The sequence below is a fragment of the Punica granatum genome, chromosome 8 (assembly GCF_007655135.1).
Source record: "Punica granatum isolate Tunisia-2019 chromosome 8, ASM765513v2, whole genome shotgun sequence".
NCBI classification, from domain to species: domain Eukaryota; kingdom Viridiplantae; phylum Streptophyta; class Magnoliopsida; order Myrtales; family Lythraceae; genus Punica; species Punica granatum.
Genome location: NC_045134.1, coordinates 4,500,579 through 4,519,845, shown reverse-complemented (window position 1 = coordinate 4,519,845; position 19,267 = coordinate 4,500,579). Strand labels below are relative to the sequence as shown.

At 38.4% G+C, this 19,267-nt stretch overlaps 1 protein-coding gene across 1 annotated transcript; it reads left to right on the top strand.

The window, feature by feature from the left end:
* Positions 1-200: 200 nt before the first annotated feature.
* On the top strand, positions 201-12,944 carry LOC116188192 (callose synthase 2-like). The gene is made up of 42 exons (XM_031517388.1): positions 201-509; positions 1,029-1,255; positions 1,472-1,572; positions 1,738-1,859; positions 1,955-2,048; positions 2,133-2,243; positions 2,332-2,448; positions 2,518-2,610; positions 2,697-2,788; positions 3,365-3,491; positions 3,689-3,826; positions 3,916-3,992; positions 4,104-4,197; positions 4,318-4,440; positions 4,537-4,654; positions 4,871-5,205; positions 5,508-5,560; positions 5,680-5,740; positions 5,839-5,920; positions 6,003-6,052; positions 6,162-6,248; positions 6,363-6,500; positions 6,605-6,699; positions 6,790-6,874; positions 6,973-7,139; positions 7,205-7,328; positions 7,418-7,645; positions 7,923-8,074; positions 8,170-8,279; positions 8,360-8,485; positions 8,741-8,809; positions 8,893-9,082; positions 9,170-9,329; positions 9,618-9,737; positions 9,815-9,933; positions 10,030-10,113; positions 10,255-10,367; positions 10,457-10,686; positions 10,775-11,572; positions 11,674-11,724; positions 11,828-12,016; positions 12,124-12,944. The coding sequence occupies exons 2-42, from the start codon at positions 1,075-1,077 to the stop codon at positions 12,370-12,372; spliced, it is 5,853 nt and encodes a 1,950-aa protein (XP_031373248.1). The 5' UTR covers positions 201-509; positions 1,029-1,074; the 3' UTR covers positions 12,373-12,944.
* The last annotated feature ends 6,323 nt before the right edge of the window (positions 12,945-19,267 follow it).

Here is a 19,267-nt window from a genome sequence, read left to right as displayed (position 1 = left end):
GTTCAAATCCGTCCCAAACAGTTTCTCGTTGATTATTAGCGATAAGCACGGCGACCGAAAGCGAGGGAAGGGACTGGACGGCGGCAATAGTGGTTGACGTGGCGCGGTCCCACTGGAAGAAGGGGGGAAGAAGCTGTGAGAGAAACAGCAACAGCAGGTGTTAGTGTTCCTTCCCCTGCCTCTGCTTTCTGCATGTTGCCGTTGCTCTCTTTGCTTCTTCACTAAGCTCACCTCCCCTCATCACTTCACTCCCATCTCCTTTTTTAAGCTCCAACTACTCTCTCTCTCTCTCTGTTTCTCTCCCCCTCCCTCACTCGATCCCATATATCTGTGTAGTTATTATATTACTAAGGTCGCTGTCGGGTGTTTCTTTAAATGTTGGGTTTTCATCGTATGCATCTCTTCTTCTTCTTCTTCTTCTTCTTCTTCGTTAGTTCTCTGTACACTCTTCTTCTGTGGGTTCCCATGGCTTGAAACCTCAGCTTTCTGGGATTCACGGCCCTCTCGAGGTGACTGATCATCCGTCTCTGTTCTGTTCTAGCTCCCCAGTTTCATATTCTTGAGCTCAGGAATTGTTCGATTATTACTCTGTATCAACATCTTGAAGGGCCATCAAATTTCACTTCTTTTGTCTGAAGTGATGGATGATTGGAAGTCTGTTTGAACTTTGAATTGAAACTGCAGGGTTGAAGCTTTTTCTGTGTTCTGCTCCATAGCCTCTGCTCCCAATAAGTTGTCTAGCTCGGGTTTGTGCTCGGGCCCCGTTTATTGGACTATATGAAACTTAGTCTTGATGGGTTGGATCAAGCTTCTTGTTGATAATTTAGTTCATGAAGCAAGTTCAATTATGTGCTTAAAGTGGGCTACTTTATTTAATTTCTATATATTCTTTGCGGAAATGGATCTTCTTGCTTTCTTCTGTTGCTTTCCTCAAATTGGAAAAATTGGGAGAAGGTAAGGTAGCGGACGAAAGAGAGCTTCTCCTTTTCATTTTTCTCAGTTTTTCTCCATCTCGTGTGATTTGGCAGGAAATTCAGTAGCTAAAGTAGACGTGTGTTTGGCGGAGTTGCAAAGATGTCGCTCCGTCGTGGTTCTGATCAGCCGCCGCAAAGGCGGATTCTGCGGACTCAAACGGCTGGGAGTTTAGGGGAGATGTTGGATAGTGAGGTGGTGCCTTCTTCCATGGTTGAGATTGCCCCAATTCTCCGTGTTGCCAATGATGTTGAGTCCGCGAACCCGAGGGTCGCCTATCTGTGTAAGTGAGGTGTTGAAATGTCACTCAGATAAAGAATCTAGATAGAAAAATAACGAACTTATAACTGGCGTGAAAATGAATCCCAACAGCTATTATTTGATCGGATAATACTAATAGTTCTTAACTGTTCACAATCTCTATCTAGTTTTAGTATCATAAATTCATAATAGAGGTATATAGTCTTTAGATGCTGTTTTTCTTCGATGTTACTTGTAGGTCGATTCTATGCCTTCGAGAAAGCCCATAGACTAGACCTCACTTCCAGTGGACGGGGTGTTCGGCAATTTAAGACAGCTCTTCTTCAGCGTCTCGAAAGGGTAAAAGATTTATCCGATCCTTTATCTAGCTTGCTTGTATGATAATCCTGAAGATGATGAAACCAATGACACGCACACGCAATTCACACAGAGAAAGAGAGAGTGAGTGAGTGAGTGAATTGGAGAAGAAATGGGAGATGCATACTCATGATTTGGTTCCTGTAGGAGAATGAACTGACCTTGCAAGGAAAGACAAAGAGCGATGCTCGTGAGATGCAGGACTTCTATCAGCATTACTATAGAAAGTATATTCAAGCTTTACATAATGCAGCCGATAGAGCTGATCGGTGAGTTCTCCCAGTGAACATCTCTTCAGGTCATTCCAGAGAATCTTGATTAATCTTCATATGGTTTTTTTTTTCATTTTGTGATGTGACAATAGCGCCCAACTCACCAAAGCATATCAAACGGCTGCTGTTCTCTTTGACGTGCTAAAAGCTGTCACTCAGACCGAGTCCGTGGAAGTTGCAGATGAGGTGAATTCGACTGTTTCTGAACTTTTATTTTCATTATCGTTGATTGAACAAAAAGAGTTTCCCACCGTTTTCCTCCATGAACAGATTCTTGAAGCACAGGCCAAGGTTGCTGAAAAGAAAGAGCTGTACAGACCTTATAATATTCTTCCGTTCGATCCCGACAGTCAGAATCAGGCCATAATGCGATATCCAGAGGTTGCTGTTACTCGATTATTTTTTCAATTTAATCCCATTCTTGAATTCTACCTTGATTCCTTGATAAATAGTGAGTTAATCTCTACAGATTCAAGCAACAATAGCTGCACTTCGAAACAGCCGGGGCTTACCCTGGCCAAAGGGTCACCAGAAGAGACCCGATGAAGACATTCTGGATTGGCTTCAGGCCATGTTTGGGTTTCAGGTGGAAATATTTTCACTTTAAAATTTCATGATTAGCCTTCAGTGAATACTTAAACCAATATATCTGCAGAAGGATAACGTGGCAAATCAAAGGGAGCATGTAATTCTTTTGCTTGCTAATGTGCACATAAGACACTTCCCGAAGCTCGACCAGCAACCCAAGGTCCTTTCATGGCTCCAGTGGCTGTCCATACTTAAAGATTCTCTAAAAGGCAGTGACTTACATCCGAGCCATTTTTCTCTTGCCAGTTGGATGATCGGGCTTTGACAGAAGTGATGAAGAGGCTCTTTAAGAATTACAAGAAGTGGTGCAAGTATTTGAATCGTAAAAGTAGTCTTTGGTAAGAAACTCTGGACAGTTTTGAGTAAAATAAAATTACTTACGTATTTGACGGTCTGTTGTCTCCGCATTTTATTCAGATAAATTTGTACTATGATCGTAGCGAACTGGTAAAAGGATTCTTGTTTAAAAAGATTAATCTTTGGTGCTAAAAAAACTAAGAAAACATTTTCAGCCTTTCATTTTTCAGGGTTTGTTATTCTAGATACTGAAGATGGTTAGTAAAGTGGGGAAAAGGAACCATATTCATTTTGGCTTCGTGAGATGTTTAAATTATGAAATATTTTGTGTACCATCATCGCCATTCTTTCATTGTTCCTTTTATATATCTCGGAAAGAATTGGCTGCTGGAGAATATATTCCAGATACCTACAACCCAAAAGAGCTGTAAGCAGACTGAATCTCAGTGGGATAGCCTTCAATGTTTAATTGACTAGATAACTCTCACCCATTTGCACGTTATCACATCTTTCACCATATTTAGATTAAATTGATTTAGTTGCATAATTTTCTGTTTTCACCAGGCGAAATATTGTGATGCTGATTATCTCACTTATGTCGGCCCTTTATCTGTCAGGTTGCCCACTATTCAACAGGAAGTGCAGCAAAGGAAGCTATTGTACATGGGTCTATATCTTCTCATATGGGGAGAGGCCGCGAACTTGAGATTCATGCCTGAGTGCCTCTGCTATATTTATCATCATGTATGAGCTTCAAATCTATGTTTCTTGCACATGATCTGCTGATAGAACTGGAACCCTTCAAAATTGACACAACCCCAACTCTTAAGTTTCACTTGTTTATGGTGATAGCCCACTAAAGTGTTGCAACTTCACAATCTGCGGTTACATCATCTTATTATAAACTTTACCTCCAATAACTTAACTGGGATCTATTTTAGATGGCATTTGAATTATATGGGATGCTTGCTGGGACTGTTAGTTCCATGACCGGCGAGCGTATAAAGCCGGCCTATGGGGGTGAAGATGAGGCATTCTTGAAAAAAGTCATAACTCCAATATACAATACGATTGCGCAGGTACTTCTTGTTATATCTTTTGTCTCTTCCTGTATCTTTGAGTCTGTTATCTTTATCATTGAGGTTAATTTACTATTTTTCATGAGTAGGAAGCTAAAAGAAATAGAGAGGGGAAATCGAAGCATTCGCAGTGGCGAAACTATGATGATTTGAATGAATATTTCTGGTACTTAAAATTTCCTTTTTCTTTCTATTACTTTATACGTGTAATTGTGCATATGGGATTCAGTCAATCGAAGTTTTAGTCTTTAGGTTACTCATTTGGTGTTAACTTCAGGTCTGTCAGATGCTTTCGCCTTGGTTGGCCTATGAGAGCAGATGCTGATTTCTTTTGCCTGCCGGCTGAACAGCTTCAAGTTGATAAACACGAGGTATGCTATATAAGCCATTAAATGTGAACTCCATTTCTTTAACCCGCGATATTTGACAAATAACAACACGTCAGTTCAGGTTGACTTATCTAGTCCTCATGTCACATTTGGTTTGCTCAGGATAAGAAACCACTTACTGGGGATAGATGGATGGGCAAAGTCAACTTCGTCGAAATACGCTCATTTTGGCACATTTTTCGAAGTTTCGATAGAATGTGGGGCTTTTATGTTCTAGCCTTGCAGGTAATTTTCACTTTCCTTATCCCAGTCTTCTTCTAGTTAATGATCATCAATTTTTTGTTGTTTCCCATATCTCAATAACATTTGTCAAAAATGCAGGCAATGATTATTGTTGCCTGGAATGGTTCAGGAAAACTAAGTTCCATATTTGACGGCGATGTTTTCAAGAGAGTTCTGAGTATATTTATCACTGCTGCAATATTGAAGCTTGCTCAAGGTACATAGTTATGAAGAGTATTTCCAATTTATCGTATTATTTAGATTTGCAGTAAAATATTATACTGTTAACACAGTTGATCTTAATATGATGTACCTGTCGGAGCAGAAGATTTGTACTCGGTTCTGAAAAATAGGAAAATAAGGCTCGACGCAATAAACTTTGAAAGCGCCAGATTCTAATACATGATTCTTCTTTTCCAATTTTCTTTTGCAGCTGTTCTTGATGTAATATTAAGTTGGAAAGCAAGGAAGAGCATGTCCATGTATGTTCAACTCAGATACGTCTTGAAGGTCATTTCTGCAGCAGCCTGGGTTGTCATTTTACCAGTAAGTTATGCGTATAGCTTCAAGAATCCTCCTGGGTTTGCACAGACGATCAAAGGTTGGTTTGGGAAGGGAAATGGCTCCCCTTCCTTGTTCATCTTGTTTGTTCTCATCTACTTGTCTCCAAATATGCTCTCGGTGCTGTTATTCTTCGCTCCATGGATTCGCCGAACCCTTGAGAGGTCAAACTACAGGATCGTGATGCTCATGATGTGGTGGTCTCAGGTGCAGTTCCTATTCGTATTGAAGCCATGCTTGTTATATGTTGTAACTGGACCTTCCTAAAGCTTATGATTCTATGAGAGCACGGGGTTTGTGTCCAAATTTGGCAGCCCCTTTCTTTTTGTTTATTTATGTTGTATGTTTTCGTTCAGAGTATTTCTAAATTTGGCTTTGCACATAAAAATCCCGGGATGCCTGTGGATAGCGTAAGCGCATGCTTGGTTGATACTAATGATGGTGCGGCTTTGTCTAAGTTTTGCCTTAGGCAAATCGATCTCCTAATTGTGTGTTGCTTTTGATTGCAGCCTCGACTCTATGTTGGAAGAGGAATGCACGAGAGCTGGTTTACGCTCTTCAAGTAAGGAATGATGGAGATATTAATTCTAATGACATGATTCTTTAAATAAATCCCTAAAACCATTCTTGTGAGACATATGTTTGTTGCAGTAAATATTTTACAATTCCTATGGTTTATAGGTACACGCTCTTCTGGGTTCTTCTTGTAGCATCGAAACTAGCTTTCAGCTACTTTGCTGAGGTATAATATTGTATTCCCAGCAACCAGCGTTGCCTAAAAGGTTGCATGAAAAATGTCTGCTATATGGTATCCGATTGTTATTTACTTATATCATGCAGATTAAACCTCTAGTGGATCCGACGAAATCTATCATGCGAGTTCATATTTCACACTTCAAGTGGCATGAGTTCTTTCCCCAAGGTAAGTCTCAAAAAAATTTTGATTTCTTCCCAATTTTAAAAAGACTCAAATGGTTTGTGACAGAAGAACATTATCATGGCAGCAAAGAACAACATTGGGGCTGTGATTGCAATTTGGGCTCCAATAATGCTTGTATGTTTGGCACCTTCTCAGTTCGAGTCTACATAATATTGTTCGTCAAATTTATTACTCTGCCATCTTTTGAGTTTCAGCTAATTATGGTGGGAAATCATCCTTGCAGGTTTATTTTATGGACACTCAAATTTGGTATGCTATATTCTCCACTATTTTTGGTGGCATATATGGCGCATTTCGTCGTCTCGGAGAGGTAAGGATTTAACTTTTGTTTGACATTTAATTAATTGTTCCTCCATTGTGTTTACACATTTGTTCTAACTTAGGTGAGATTCACACTTTGTTTTTTTTCCTTATTCCTGGTCAGATTCGAACGCTGCGAATGCTGAGGTCTCGGTTTCAATCGCTGCCTGGTGCATTCAATGCATTCCTGATTCCAGTGGAAAAGGTCGAGGCACCCAAGAAGAGGGGCCTGAAAGCCACTCTATCTCGGAAGTTTGTGGAGGTTTTAATTTACTTTCAGTCCTGTGTTGTCTTTTTACCTAAACGGGGATATCACATTCATTATGGAAATCTCGAAACTTTTTTTCATGCGTTTTATTATTGCAGATCCCTTCAAGCAAAGAGAAGGAAGCAGCGAAATTCGCTCAGCTATGGAACAAGATAATCAGTAGTTTCCGGGATGAGGACCTCATAAATAATAGGTAAAAGGAATTACTGCAAATATCGTTGAAACTAAATTAGCCCAATGTGCTGTTTTATAATAATTTGATTTTCCTTTCTTGATCTGGCAGGGAAATGAATCTGCTGCTTGTCCCTTACTGGGCCGACCAGGATTTGGATATCATCCAGTGGCCTCCATTCTTACTTGCTAGCAAGGTCTCTACATGCATTCCATAACTTTACTAACTAATGATACCAAAAGGTGGTTGGGGCAGCATCATTCCTGTCTTCTAAAGCACACAATTACTCTGCAGATCCCTATAGCAGTGGATATGGCGAAAGATAGCAATGAAAAGGACCGAGACAGAGAGCTGAAGAAGAGATTGCAGGCTGACAATTACATGCAGTGCGCTATTCGAGAGTGCTATGCTTCGTGTAAAAATATCTTGAACTTTTTGGTCAAGGGCCAACACGAAAAAAGGTAAGTTACCCAACATTTTGTCCATAGAGTACTGCAACGTTACTAACCTTTGTCTTCCTATATAGGGTAATAAATGAAATCTTCGCCAAAATCAACGAGCTAATTGAGAGCGATGCTTTGATAAGCGGCCTCAACATGAGCAACCTCCCCAGCCTGTACGAACATTTTGTTCAGCTCATTGAGTATTTGGTAAGTCATTCATGAACAAGTTGAAAGAACGGTGTTGTATACGTCGAAGATTGCTAATAACCATTCAAATTGTTATAAAAACTCCGCAGATGACAAACAAAAAGGAGGACAAGGATCAGGTTGTGATCGTGTTGCTAAATATGCTGGAGGTGGTGACCAGGGACATCATAGAAGATGAGGTTCCGAGCATGGTTGACTCCAGCCATGGCGGTTATATTGGTAAACCCGAAGCAATGACCCCTCTGGATCAACAGCATCAGTTTTTTGGCGACCTCAGTTTCCCAGTCAATCCAGAAGCAGAGGCTTGGAAGGAAAAAGTAAGCTTTCTATTCCATCCATTTCTATTCTTCAGTTATATGAATGTGGAATTTCAGAATTAGTTGCATAAATTTCATCATAATTGTGACCAATTGAATTTTAAGCTTGCTAATTCCATAGGGGGGCTATTATGAAATGAATGGAAATCGAACTCTCCCTCCAATTTGTGATATGCTTCTTACACTCCATCTTGTCTTTTTATCATTTGGCTGCTCTTCCACATTCGTTTCCCTCACTTCAACAAACTAGTATGTAACAAGTCATCCCATTCTGTAGTTACGGAGACTTCATCTGTTGCTTACGGTGAAGGAGTCAGCCATGGACGTGCCAGCCAACTTGGAAGCTAGAAGGCGCATTTCTTTCTTCTCAAATTCGTTGTTCATGGACATGCCATGCGCACCTAAAGTTCGGAACATGCTTTCATTTTCGTAAGATTTCATCATTTACTGAACTTCCTCTGTATAGATAAATCCCTGCTGTGTTCTTTACGTTTCCCCTTTCCCCCTTAACATTTTTCCAATAGGGTCTTGACGCCTTATTACACGGAAGACGTTCTTTTCACCATAAATGGACTTGAAAAACCAAATGAAGATGGAGTATCGATACTTTTTTACCTGCAGAAGATTTTTCCAGGTTTATTTTCTCATCTCACTTTCTTTCGGTTTCTCTTTTCCTCATATTGCAATGTTTATCCAGTTATGATTTTTTAACAGATGAATGGACAAACTTTCTTGAGCGGGTGGGTTGCAGCAGTGAAGAAGGGCTCAGAGAGTCTGAAGAACTGGAAGAACAGCTCCGACTGTGGGCCTCGTATAGAGGCCAGACCTTGACAAAAACCGGTATTCTCTGGCTCTAGCGGGAAAACACTTCTTTTATTTATGCATTGCTGTTTATTAATTCTCCGGCTCTAGGGGGTAAAGAAGTTTTTGAAGTCAGAGTATTAATTACCTTATTTGAAGTCAGACAAAATAGCAATGCATAAATAAAATTAATGAAAACATGGGTAACAACAATTCAAAATGGTCTTGTGATATGATATTATGTTAAGGAACTGATTGAAAAGTTCCCTGTAAATAACATCTATACACTTGCAGTGCGGGGCATGATGTATTACCGAAAAGCTTTGGAACTTCAGGCTTTCCTTGATATGGCAAAGGACGATGGTAAATCTACTCGAGCTAAAAGCCTTCATATGTATAAGTATTTACAACCTTTCATCTCTTCTCGAATGACATGGATTTTGCAGATCTAATGAAAGGATACAAAGCTGCTGAACTGAGTAGTGAGGAGCACTCGAAGAGCGAAAGGTCACTCTGGGCACAGTGTCAGGCAGTAGCGGATATGAAATACACCTATGTCGTCTCTTGTCAGCAGTATGGTATTCACAAGCGAGCAGGAGATCCTCGTGCCAAAGACATTCTGAAGCTTATGACAACGTATTACAACCTGTGATCACTGCCCGATCAGAAAATTGTCTTATGATATTTTAAACTTTTTATGTACATTAAACTCTGTTTTAACAGATATCCGTCACTACGTGTTGCATATATTGATGAGAGAGAAGAGCCGAGTAAAGACGGATCAAAGAAGACAGTTGACAAGGTTTATTATTCAGCTCTCGTTAAGGCAGCTTTACCAAGCAAGTCTATTGACTCCTCAGAACCGGGGCAAAGTTTAGACCAGGTGCTTTTTATTCCTTCTCTTTTCTTTTCTTTTTATTTTTGTCAACCGAGAACCCTTTATCAAGCTAATTGACTTCAGGCTAATAAACACCTTGAAGTCCATGGTAAGTTTGTGACAATCGCAGATCGGGTAAAGCATAATATTCGAATACAACAGAAACATCCTCCCTTATCTGCTTGTTCAAAGATATCTGCACAGTGTGTCCAAGTCGTGATTTATCACTATCGTTATTTACTATACATTATCCATATATGTCTGCAACTGATCAAATCAGAAAATCTCATCCAGGAAATTTATAGGATAAAGCTTCCGGGTCCTGCAATGTTAGGCGAGGGGAAGCCCGAAAATCAAAACCATGCAATTATTTTCACCAGAGGAGAAGCCTTGCAGACGATAGACATGAATCAGGTATCTCATATGCGGAGCATTTAAGTTTCAATATTTCGCAATCTCTAAATTCCATCGGTGTTCTGTACTTCTAACAGGACAATTACATGGAAGAGGCCTTCAAGATGAGAAACTTACTGCAAGAATTTCTGATAAAGCATGATGGCGGGCGATACCCCACAATTCTTGGACTTCGCGAACATATATTCACGGGCAGGCAAGTCACTTGGTCGTTAATTTTAAGACGAAAGGAAGACTGCAACTTTATGTTGTATGGAGCTAATTATGCTGTATTCCGATGTTGATGTTTCAGTGTTTCATCTCTCGCGTGGTTCATGTCAAACCAGGAGACTAGTTTCGTAACTATCGGTCAGAGATTGTTAGCAGACCCATTGAAGTAAGATATCATTTTGATCTTACAACGATGTATCTAGGGTCTAATTCAAGCTCGGGGATCCCATAATGAATTATTTATGGGTCTGTCGTACCCCTTATGTATTACTAATTCACAATCAAATTTTATGTTCTTGTTCAACAGAGTTCGGTTTCACTATGGTCATCCCGATGTTTTTGATAGATTGTTCCACCTCACCAGAGGTGGAGTTAGCAAAGCTTCCAAAGTCATCAACTTGAGTGAAGACATCTTCGGAGGCATTGATCTCAACTCTCCATATTCATCTCAAAAGCTTGATGTCTCTTCGTCTTCTGAGGTTCTGGTCTTTCCTTCCATCGATCTGCAGGTTTTAATTCCACGTTACGCGAAGGGAATGTCACTCACCACGAGTACATACAAGTCGGTAAAGGAAGGGATGTCGGTCTTAATCAGATCTCAATGTTCGAGGCAAAGATAGCCAACGGGAATGGTGAGCAGACACTGAGCCGCGACATTTACAGGCTGGGTCATCGGTTCGATTTCTTCCGCATGCTGTCATGTTATGTCACCACGGTCGGGTTTTACTTTAGCACTATGGTAAGTGAGACACTTCCACATGCATGAACATGTCAGCATGCCGGCGTCTATCAATGCATGAACTGTAGTTTCTTTCCGTCTCTGGCAGCTGACAGTGCTCATAGTCTACATCTTCCTTTATGGACGTCTCTACCTCGTCCTCAGTGGCTTAGAAGAAGCATTAAGCACGGAGCCAGCGTTCCGTGACAACAAGCCTCTCCAGGTAGCCATGGCCTCTCAGTCATTTGTGCAGATCGGTTACCTGCTGGCCCTTCCAATGATGATGGAGATCGGTCTTGAAAGGGGATTCCGGAATGCGCTGAGTGATTTCATAATGATGCAACTCCAGATGGCCCCTGTGTTCTTCACATTCTCACTCGGGACAAGGACGCACTACTACGGGCGGACCCTGCTTCACGGCGGGGCCGAGTATAGAGGAACAGGCCGTGGTTTTGTTGTGTTCCACGCCAAGTTCGCGGGGAACTACCGGTTCTACTCCCGGAGCCACTTTGTGAAGGGGTTCGAGCTCATGATCCTCCTCCTAGTGTACCACATTTTTGGCCAGTCTTATCGTGGCTCTGTTGCATACATCTTGATCACGATATCGATATGGTTCATGGTGGTGACATGGCTATTTGCGCCCTTCCTTTTCAATCCATCGGGCTTCGAGTGGCAGAAGATTATTGATGATTGGAACGACTGGAACAAGTGGATAAGCAATCGGGGAGGGATCGGTGTGCCTCCTGAAAAGAGCTGGGAGTCTTGGTGGGAGAAGGAGCAGGTGCATCTGAGACACTCGGGGAAGCGGGGAATTATCATGGAGATTCTACTGTCGATTCGGTTCTTTCTATTTCAGTATGGGCTCGTGTATCATCTGAATATCACCAAGGGTACACAGAGTGTCCTGGTAATTTAGTCAATGCTCTGTCTATCGTTTTCTTATCATGTTTTACGCGCCTTGGTAGTTTTTCAGGCTGCTTCTGTTCACATAATGGTGCACTATTGCAGGTCTATGGTGCTTCATGGCTCGTGATAATTTTCGTATTGCTCATAATGAAGGTTAGCATCAACATCCTAAAAGAATCCATAACGTTCTGCTGGCCCGTTACTTGTTATCACGATGCCACTCATGAGTTTTGGCATCTGATCGTTATATTTGCAGGCCGTGTCAGTGGGAAGGCGCCGACTCAGTGCGGACTTCCAGCTGCTGTTTAGACTGATAAAGTGCCTCATCTTTCTTACCTTCTTCTCCGTCTTCATTACATTACTGGCAATTCCTGCTGGCCTCAAGGCTCGTGACATCATCGTATGCATCCTCGCATTCGGACCCACTGGATGGGGCCTCCTTCAGGTAATGAAATTACAATATGTTTGAGCTACATATTTAAGATAGGATTCCGCATTCGCTAGGAAATTATCTCATGATCACGAGTTCGTTCTGGTGCATATGTTGTACAGATTGCACAAGCGTGTAGACCATTGGTCCAGAGAGCCGGCATCTGGGGATCAGTTCGTACCCTTGCTTGCGGGTACGAGATATCAATGGGAATGCTCCTGTTCACGCCCATTGCATTCTTGGCTTGGTTCCCGTTCGTTTCGGAGTTCCAAACAAGGATGCTCTTCAACCAAGCCTTCAGCAGAGGCCTGCAGATCTCCCGAATCCTTGGCGGCCCCCAGAAGGACCGCTCCTCCAAGAACAAAGAATGAGCTAATAAATATTTGCTTATACGTATTTTGGTGATTGGCAACCTTGTGCATATACGTTGATAGCAATTAGCATGTACCATTGTGAGAATGTTGGGTATCTATAGATATACATGGATACCTATACATGCACATATATATCGGACAGAAGATGTACATATTAGAAAGATCATGTATGATCTTTAAGGTATGACTTAAATCTTTGCTTGCTTTAAGTAATTGTGTAGCCTGATCGATCCTCGTCATGGAACGTCTTTGATATCGATTTGATCTTATCTGATGGAGCTAAGCTCTACGGGCGGTGGTGATTCGGAGGAGGATGATGGAGAAGCGGTGGAGGTGTGGCCGTGCACGGCGGCGCCAGTTGGTGAGTGTTCGTTAGGGAGAGAGAGTGAAGGGGGCGAAGAGAAAAATTCTAGTGAAGGGCTAGTCAGTAAAGTGCTTGAGATATTAATAGGCTCTCTCAATCGATATGTGGTTTGTCAGTCAGTTCGGTGAGTTAATTGCTGGGGTGGTCATTTATTAGTATTCTTGAATAATGTCTATATTAATATTCATCGCAAATATTTGTTCAAGAATATTGAAGTTGGGAAGTGCATATCAATCGTTGAAAAACACGTTATGTCAACATTAATTTGAGGTGCAACATGAAATAATATATTGGGAAATCTAATTTTGGGAAATTATTTTCGATCAACCACGTAGATCAATTGTCTTTTATTCTCTTACTACACATAAGTGGAAGTGGTCTCTGATCATATATATATATATATATTTATGCATAAATTCAATTATTCGGAATTAATTTTATTTTGTCCTCATGGGTTAGTTTAATTTAATTATATGCAAATTGACAATAATAAAATCAGGTCAGCCTCATTATATAATATGCAATGGTCGGTTGACTCATGAATACTTTGACATTATCTTCTTAATTAGTATATAGTATGCATTAGATCGATGTCCATGTTTCATTCTTTTCTAATTCTCTGGGCTGTTCTTTAATTAGTTGTTTATACTGTGTCAATCAGATTATATTGTCTAAAATTTTTGTGATGTATAGGAAAATGATTTGAATTTATGTTGCAACTACAATGACCAACCTTACAACTTCCAAACAGAGTCGATACAAAAGTTGTAAATAACTACAAAGCAAATAACAAGTCTTAAAACAACATTAATAGAGCATAATCCACTGCAAGTCAATACAAAGAACTTAGAAGTCCAAAATCGACCAACCTTACAACTTCCAAAGGGCAAACTGTCTAATAATGAGTATAATCAAAACAAATAACAAGTTTAAGCAAATGCACACATTCATAACTTCAAAATCTTCAAGCCAAATGCCTTTATCTTCGACTCAAGTATCATACGAAAGAGAAAAATATATTGAAATGACAAAATACAAAGCATAAATAGTTCTGTGCTCTACGGATTTTTCTTACATCTTGGACTATATACATATTATTTGGGAGTATAGGTACCACCGGGTTACATCGGTTAGTCCCCGATATTTTTTAGGTGGTTTTTTTGCCCCTACAATCCGCCCAAAAGGTCTCTTGGGTTTTTCGGTTTCAATTTTTCGGTTCGATTAGGTTCGGGTTTTTCGAGTTTCTGAGCCTTTACTTACACACCTAGTTTCTATCACCGATTGCCAACATTTTAGATTAATTGATGGCCTAGATTTAATTACTTGAAATTTTAGCTAGTTAATAAAGGCTCGAGAGTGGAGCTTGCAACTATATCATCATCACATTGGAAATTTGTTGTAGTATAGTGACATATGCTTTTGTCCGAAAGTAAGAGTGTGTAGGTAATTCAATTCTCATCAGTCGTAAGTGAAATTTCTTGTACTCACTACAAAAAAGGGGACTAGGCTGACGTTTTCTTTGACTTTTGTAGGTGCGAAGAACTTCGGCTCAGACCCTCTCGACCTTTCCAAAAACATCGGGATTGACATAGTTGGTATAGGCTTCCTGATGTTTCAAATATCGACAAAAAACGAGCCTAGGTCAATATTATTAACCACATTGGCCTAATCCATGCCTATGCCGACGTTTTTTGCGCAGACTAAAGTTGTGCCTAAGCCAACTTTGTTGCTTTGGCACAAACCATGCCTAGGCCAATGCAAAAACATTGGCCTAAGCCTTTTTAAAAAAAAAAAAGGCTTGAGAAGACGCTTAAAGCGTCGACTCAAGTCAATTTAATTTAAAAAATATAGGTTGTCTACAAATTTACAGTCAGTTGTCAACGGTAAGCTAGTGATAATATGTTGTAAATTTATACACAATCCATTGTCAAATTCTAAAAATCTCGATCAAACACCAGTAATATAACATCAAGACAAGAAAATTCACAATTCATTCCAAAAATAATTTCCTGGTCATATGTAACATGTAAATAGAGGTACAATTTAAGCAAGAAATAACTAATTAATTTCAGAAGATCAAGGAAGGGCAAGTAGCATACAACTTTGGGAGATCGAGAAGGGGCGTCCACTAGTAGCAGCAATTTCGGTAAGTCGAGGAAGAGCCACCGGTAGCAGCAACATCCACGGGAGATCGAGGAAGAGTTACCGCCGCCGCTGCCAGCGGCTTCGAGAAGGGAGGAAGAACTGTAGTAGCTTTAGGAGATCAAGCAGGGACTCCACCAATAATAGCTCCGGGAGGTGAAGGAAAAGGCACCGGTAGCAACAACTTTGGGAGGTCAAGGAAGTTGAAGAAGCACCACCAGCAGCAACAACAGTTTCGGGAGATCGAGGAAGAACCACCATCACAAGCAACAACTTTGATAGTTTCGGGAGGTAAATGTCTGGTCGGGCTATGATGTTGAGGAGAAGATTGAAGGAAGGGGGCATGAGCTCGAGGATGATATCTGTTGGAGGTGATGGTGACATGTGGAAGAGGATGGGGAAAGAAAGAGATGCAGCTTTTGAAAAAAAAGGTAAAGAGAAAGGGATGGAGATCGGATGAGCAATTGAGGTGGGAGGAAGGGTGAGATGGGATGGAGAGAAAGGGAAGGCATGAGGCGATCATATTTCAAGAGTTGTGTGGGAACTTTCCCTCTCAACCTTTGATTTTTTTTAAAATACAATGGCCGACGTTTATGAAAGGTCGGCTTTAATAGTTTTAGTCGACGTTTCAAGAAATGTTGGCCCAAATAGCCTTAGGTTGACACTTTAAGTGTCAACCCTTGTTGATCTCAAGTGACCATATGTTGTCTTTTAAGGAGACAACATGTTGCATCATCTACTATGATACACGAATAATAGTGGCAACAAATTACGTAAGATGACGACATATTGGCCAAGACCATTATATCACACTATTATATCTTATAAATTTAACATCAACTTATTTTTCTTGAGGTTCTCATTGAAGTTTAAGTTTATTAACATAACACTAACTAATGTTTGTTGGATTTGTGCTACTTAGAAGTAATAAGTTCGATTGATTTCAGTCGCTTTTATAAACCTATAGTTATGTATTTCTATTCTTTTATAAGTAAACAAAAGTTCATGCATTAATAAGCAACTTAGAGTTCGAAGTACAAGGATAACCTCAATACATGCAGAGGGCATCAAAATTTGACATGAAACCAAAGTGTCCCAAGTCGTGAGTATGAAGATTATCTTTTCTTGAAATCAAAAGAACAATTCAAATTAAAAAAAATAAGAAAGAAAACGAGAAATATCCTAAACGAGAGACCTAACTTCCCAAGGAGACTTTAATTTTGGGGGTTGATGGTTACTTCGACAAACAACAAAGTATTGCTCTCAATCCAAATTGTCACCGGCCCTTATCAAAGGCTATGGCGACTACAATGAAAACTGCCTGAGCTATGTAAAATGTGATCATGCTTCTAGGGGGTGTTTTTATTTTCGATTTTTTGGAAATTTATACCATGAAAATTCAAAAGTATTGTATGATCCAAATGCAACCAATCACCTTAGTATGTTTTAACTTTGGGTGTGATCTAGCAAAGTTTGGGAGAAATAAGTCTTTTACAACTCAAATTCCATCATTGACAATTGAATTTCAATTAACTTCATACATTTTAAATTCATGTGAATTAATTATCTTCTTTCATGTAATTAAACATGAAAGAACATCAAGATGTTGAGTTATGTCTTGAATCATCTCGGTTAGAGAAGACATGTACCAAGTTTTCATTGTAATATAAATTTATAATATTCAAACTCTCTAATTTATGATTTTTTTAATAAAATCAATGCAAAGCACGGGTTTGACTATCGAATATTTTCATAAGGAGATAACATGTTCCCCTTTCAATTATTAGCCACGAATACTAGCGATAACAGATTATATAATAAGGTGACAATGTGTTTCTTCTTACACTTTTGCACTTTGACAATATCTAGTGGCGAAATTATAATTTATTGACAGACTTTAACAATATCAATGACAAAGGGCGACGTCTGAAATGTTGGGAAAAGTTCTACAAGCGTCGGAGTAGGCTAAACAAAAGGCAATTTTTTTTTTTGCGTAAGCTAAACTTAAAAATGTTGGCATATGATTAACAAAAGCCGATGTTTTCCAAAATGTCGGTTAAAATGTGGTCAATGCCAACGTTTTTCAAAACGTCGGGATAGAACATTTTCAACTAATTTTTCCCTATATTCACGATCACGTTGGGAGAACAATGTCCGCAAAAACCAATTTTTCTGTAGTGAGTCATTTGCTTTCTGTTCTCCTATTCCATTATTAGATTCATGAATCCCTGTTACATCTACAATAAGAAAAATATCTTGATCCTGGTATAATTTAATTGTGCCTTACAATAAATCATATCATGCATAAGGATAGATATTATATAACATAGTCTGTCTAATAAAATTTACGAAAGAAGGTTCAAGACTTGGCAGCATAATCATCAACCAAATTAATAATTTAATGAAAAATCATAATTGCCAGAAACAAAAATCATTGAAAGTGGTCTTTGCATGGCCATGAATGAAGGCGTGATGTGTTAATCAATTTTACTACAACTTATACGATCAATGGGACAGCGCCGAATAATAATATAAATATTCTAAAAAAAAAGTTAGACATTCATAAGATATGTGCACAGTTCATGATAGAAAATGCGATATTTAACGGATATTGGACCTGTAATAACTATTGTTCCGTATAAAGTTACATTATCGAAAATCTATTTAAAAAAAAGAGTTACATTATCGAAAGAGATACCGGTTAAAGTACGGACATGTATATTTGATTAAATCAGAAAATATCAATGGTATTTTGAAAACAAAAGAGTTATTAAACCGAAGCATTAACAGAGGATATGAAGGGTTCATCCTCTTAATATGCAATTTGAAAATTATAGCAATTAAAGTAAAAAAATATCTTTATTTATTTTTTGTTACATGAAAAAGAGTTTAGTATATATATGAAATCATGGGGAGCTTATGTGGCATTTTTACAGTCACTTAATTTAAATGACAAAGCTCATTTGGGTATGTTATGATTTTAGGGCAATTAGAGTGTCGCAAATTATTTTGGACTATCAGCGCATATTAAACATGAATTAAATTATGCCTTTTCTGATGAGTATGAATTAAATTATGCTACCCAACACTGACAAATAGTCAAGGCAAATGATCAATTGGGCCACTAAGCGAGTGATTCGATTTGGCTGGGTGTAAAACGGGTGATACAATTCGATTCAGTTTATAAATTGATTAACTAAATTAAATAATCTTCAATATAAGCTGGTAATCAGAACTTAAGATTTACACCAAATTTTGGAAAAAAAAAAATAAATAAAAGAAAGAAGTTCATGGCATCCAAAATGGCCCTTTTGTGGAGCTCAACAGAAGAATGATATGCATTAATTTGTCTGGTGACTGTCAATGAGATAACTCGTTAAATAACAAATTACTTATATATATATATATATATATATATCCAATAGGATAATGTACTATATATATTTGGTAATGCAAAACAAGTCACGTGATCCGAAATACTTGACTTCTTTTTTAGTTAAATAAGTTGTTATTTGATATATATATATATATATATATATATATATATATATATTGAGATGTACATATAATACCTCAATTAATTAGATTTCTAGATAATAGAGTTCACAACAAAAAAAAATGACCAGGCACCTACTAATATATACTTATCTCATGAATATATATTGAGAAAGAGAGTGTTAGTACAATGACACGTTTTCATTAGTTTTAGATTCGATTCCCGTGATATAATTACTCGTGCTGGCCCCTTTACTAAATATTAGAGTTTCTATTTCATTATATTATAATCACAAATCTTTATCTTAATCCCAAAAAAAGAAAAAAATCAGATGAACATAGTGGTTCTTCAACATCGTTACGAGAGAAACGACTAATTTCTAGATTAGAAGTACTAACAATAGTTATTCTTCCTATATAATGTTAATCTTTATAATTTTTTAAAGAAATTATGGGTACTTGAAGTTTTCTATATAAAAAATCATATAACTTTTTATTATATTAGGCTTATAGGCATTCCTTGTAATAAAAAAGAAAAAAAAAAGAATCATATAAGTATGGAAACACGAGTCCATTATTGGTGTGCATTCATTTCATTTATTTATTGAGTATCATATTTAGAAATTTATAATCTTGAAATACAGTGTTAGTCTTATATTTTATTAATTCACTCCGCATTCAAGGATCGTCATACTCAAACATATCTATAATTACAAATATCTTTGATATAAAATTTAAAGTTTCAAATATAAGTTTCTTCATAGATGTTAGTTTTTAACATTATATATTATCTTGGTAAATTTTTAATATTTTTCATTACTCTAATGGCTCATCATAACTTACTTTTGATTAAACAAAATATTGTATTTAACAATTAATATTTCATTATTT

Bases quoted from the DNA above. Each gene is read 5' to 3' on its own strand.
- LOC116188192 (XM_031517388.1), top strand. From the start codon at position 1,075: ATGTCGCTCCGTCGTGGTTCTGATCAGCCGCCGCAAAGGCGGATTCTG. The intron at 6,700-6,789 runs GTAAAAGGAATT...TTGATCTGGCAG, and splicing joins GAGGACCTCATAAATAATAG to GGAAATGAATCTGCTGCTTG. The intron at 7,646-7,922 runs GTAAGCTTTCTA...CCCATTCTGTAG, and splicing joins CAGAGGCTTGGAAGGAAAAA to TTACGGAGACTTCATCTGTT.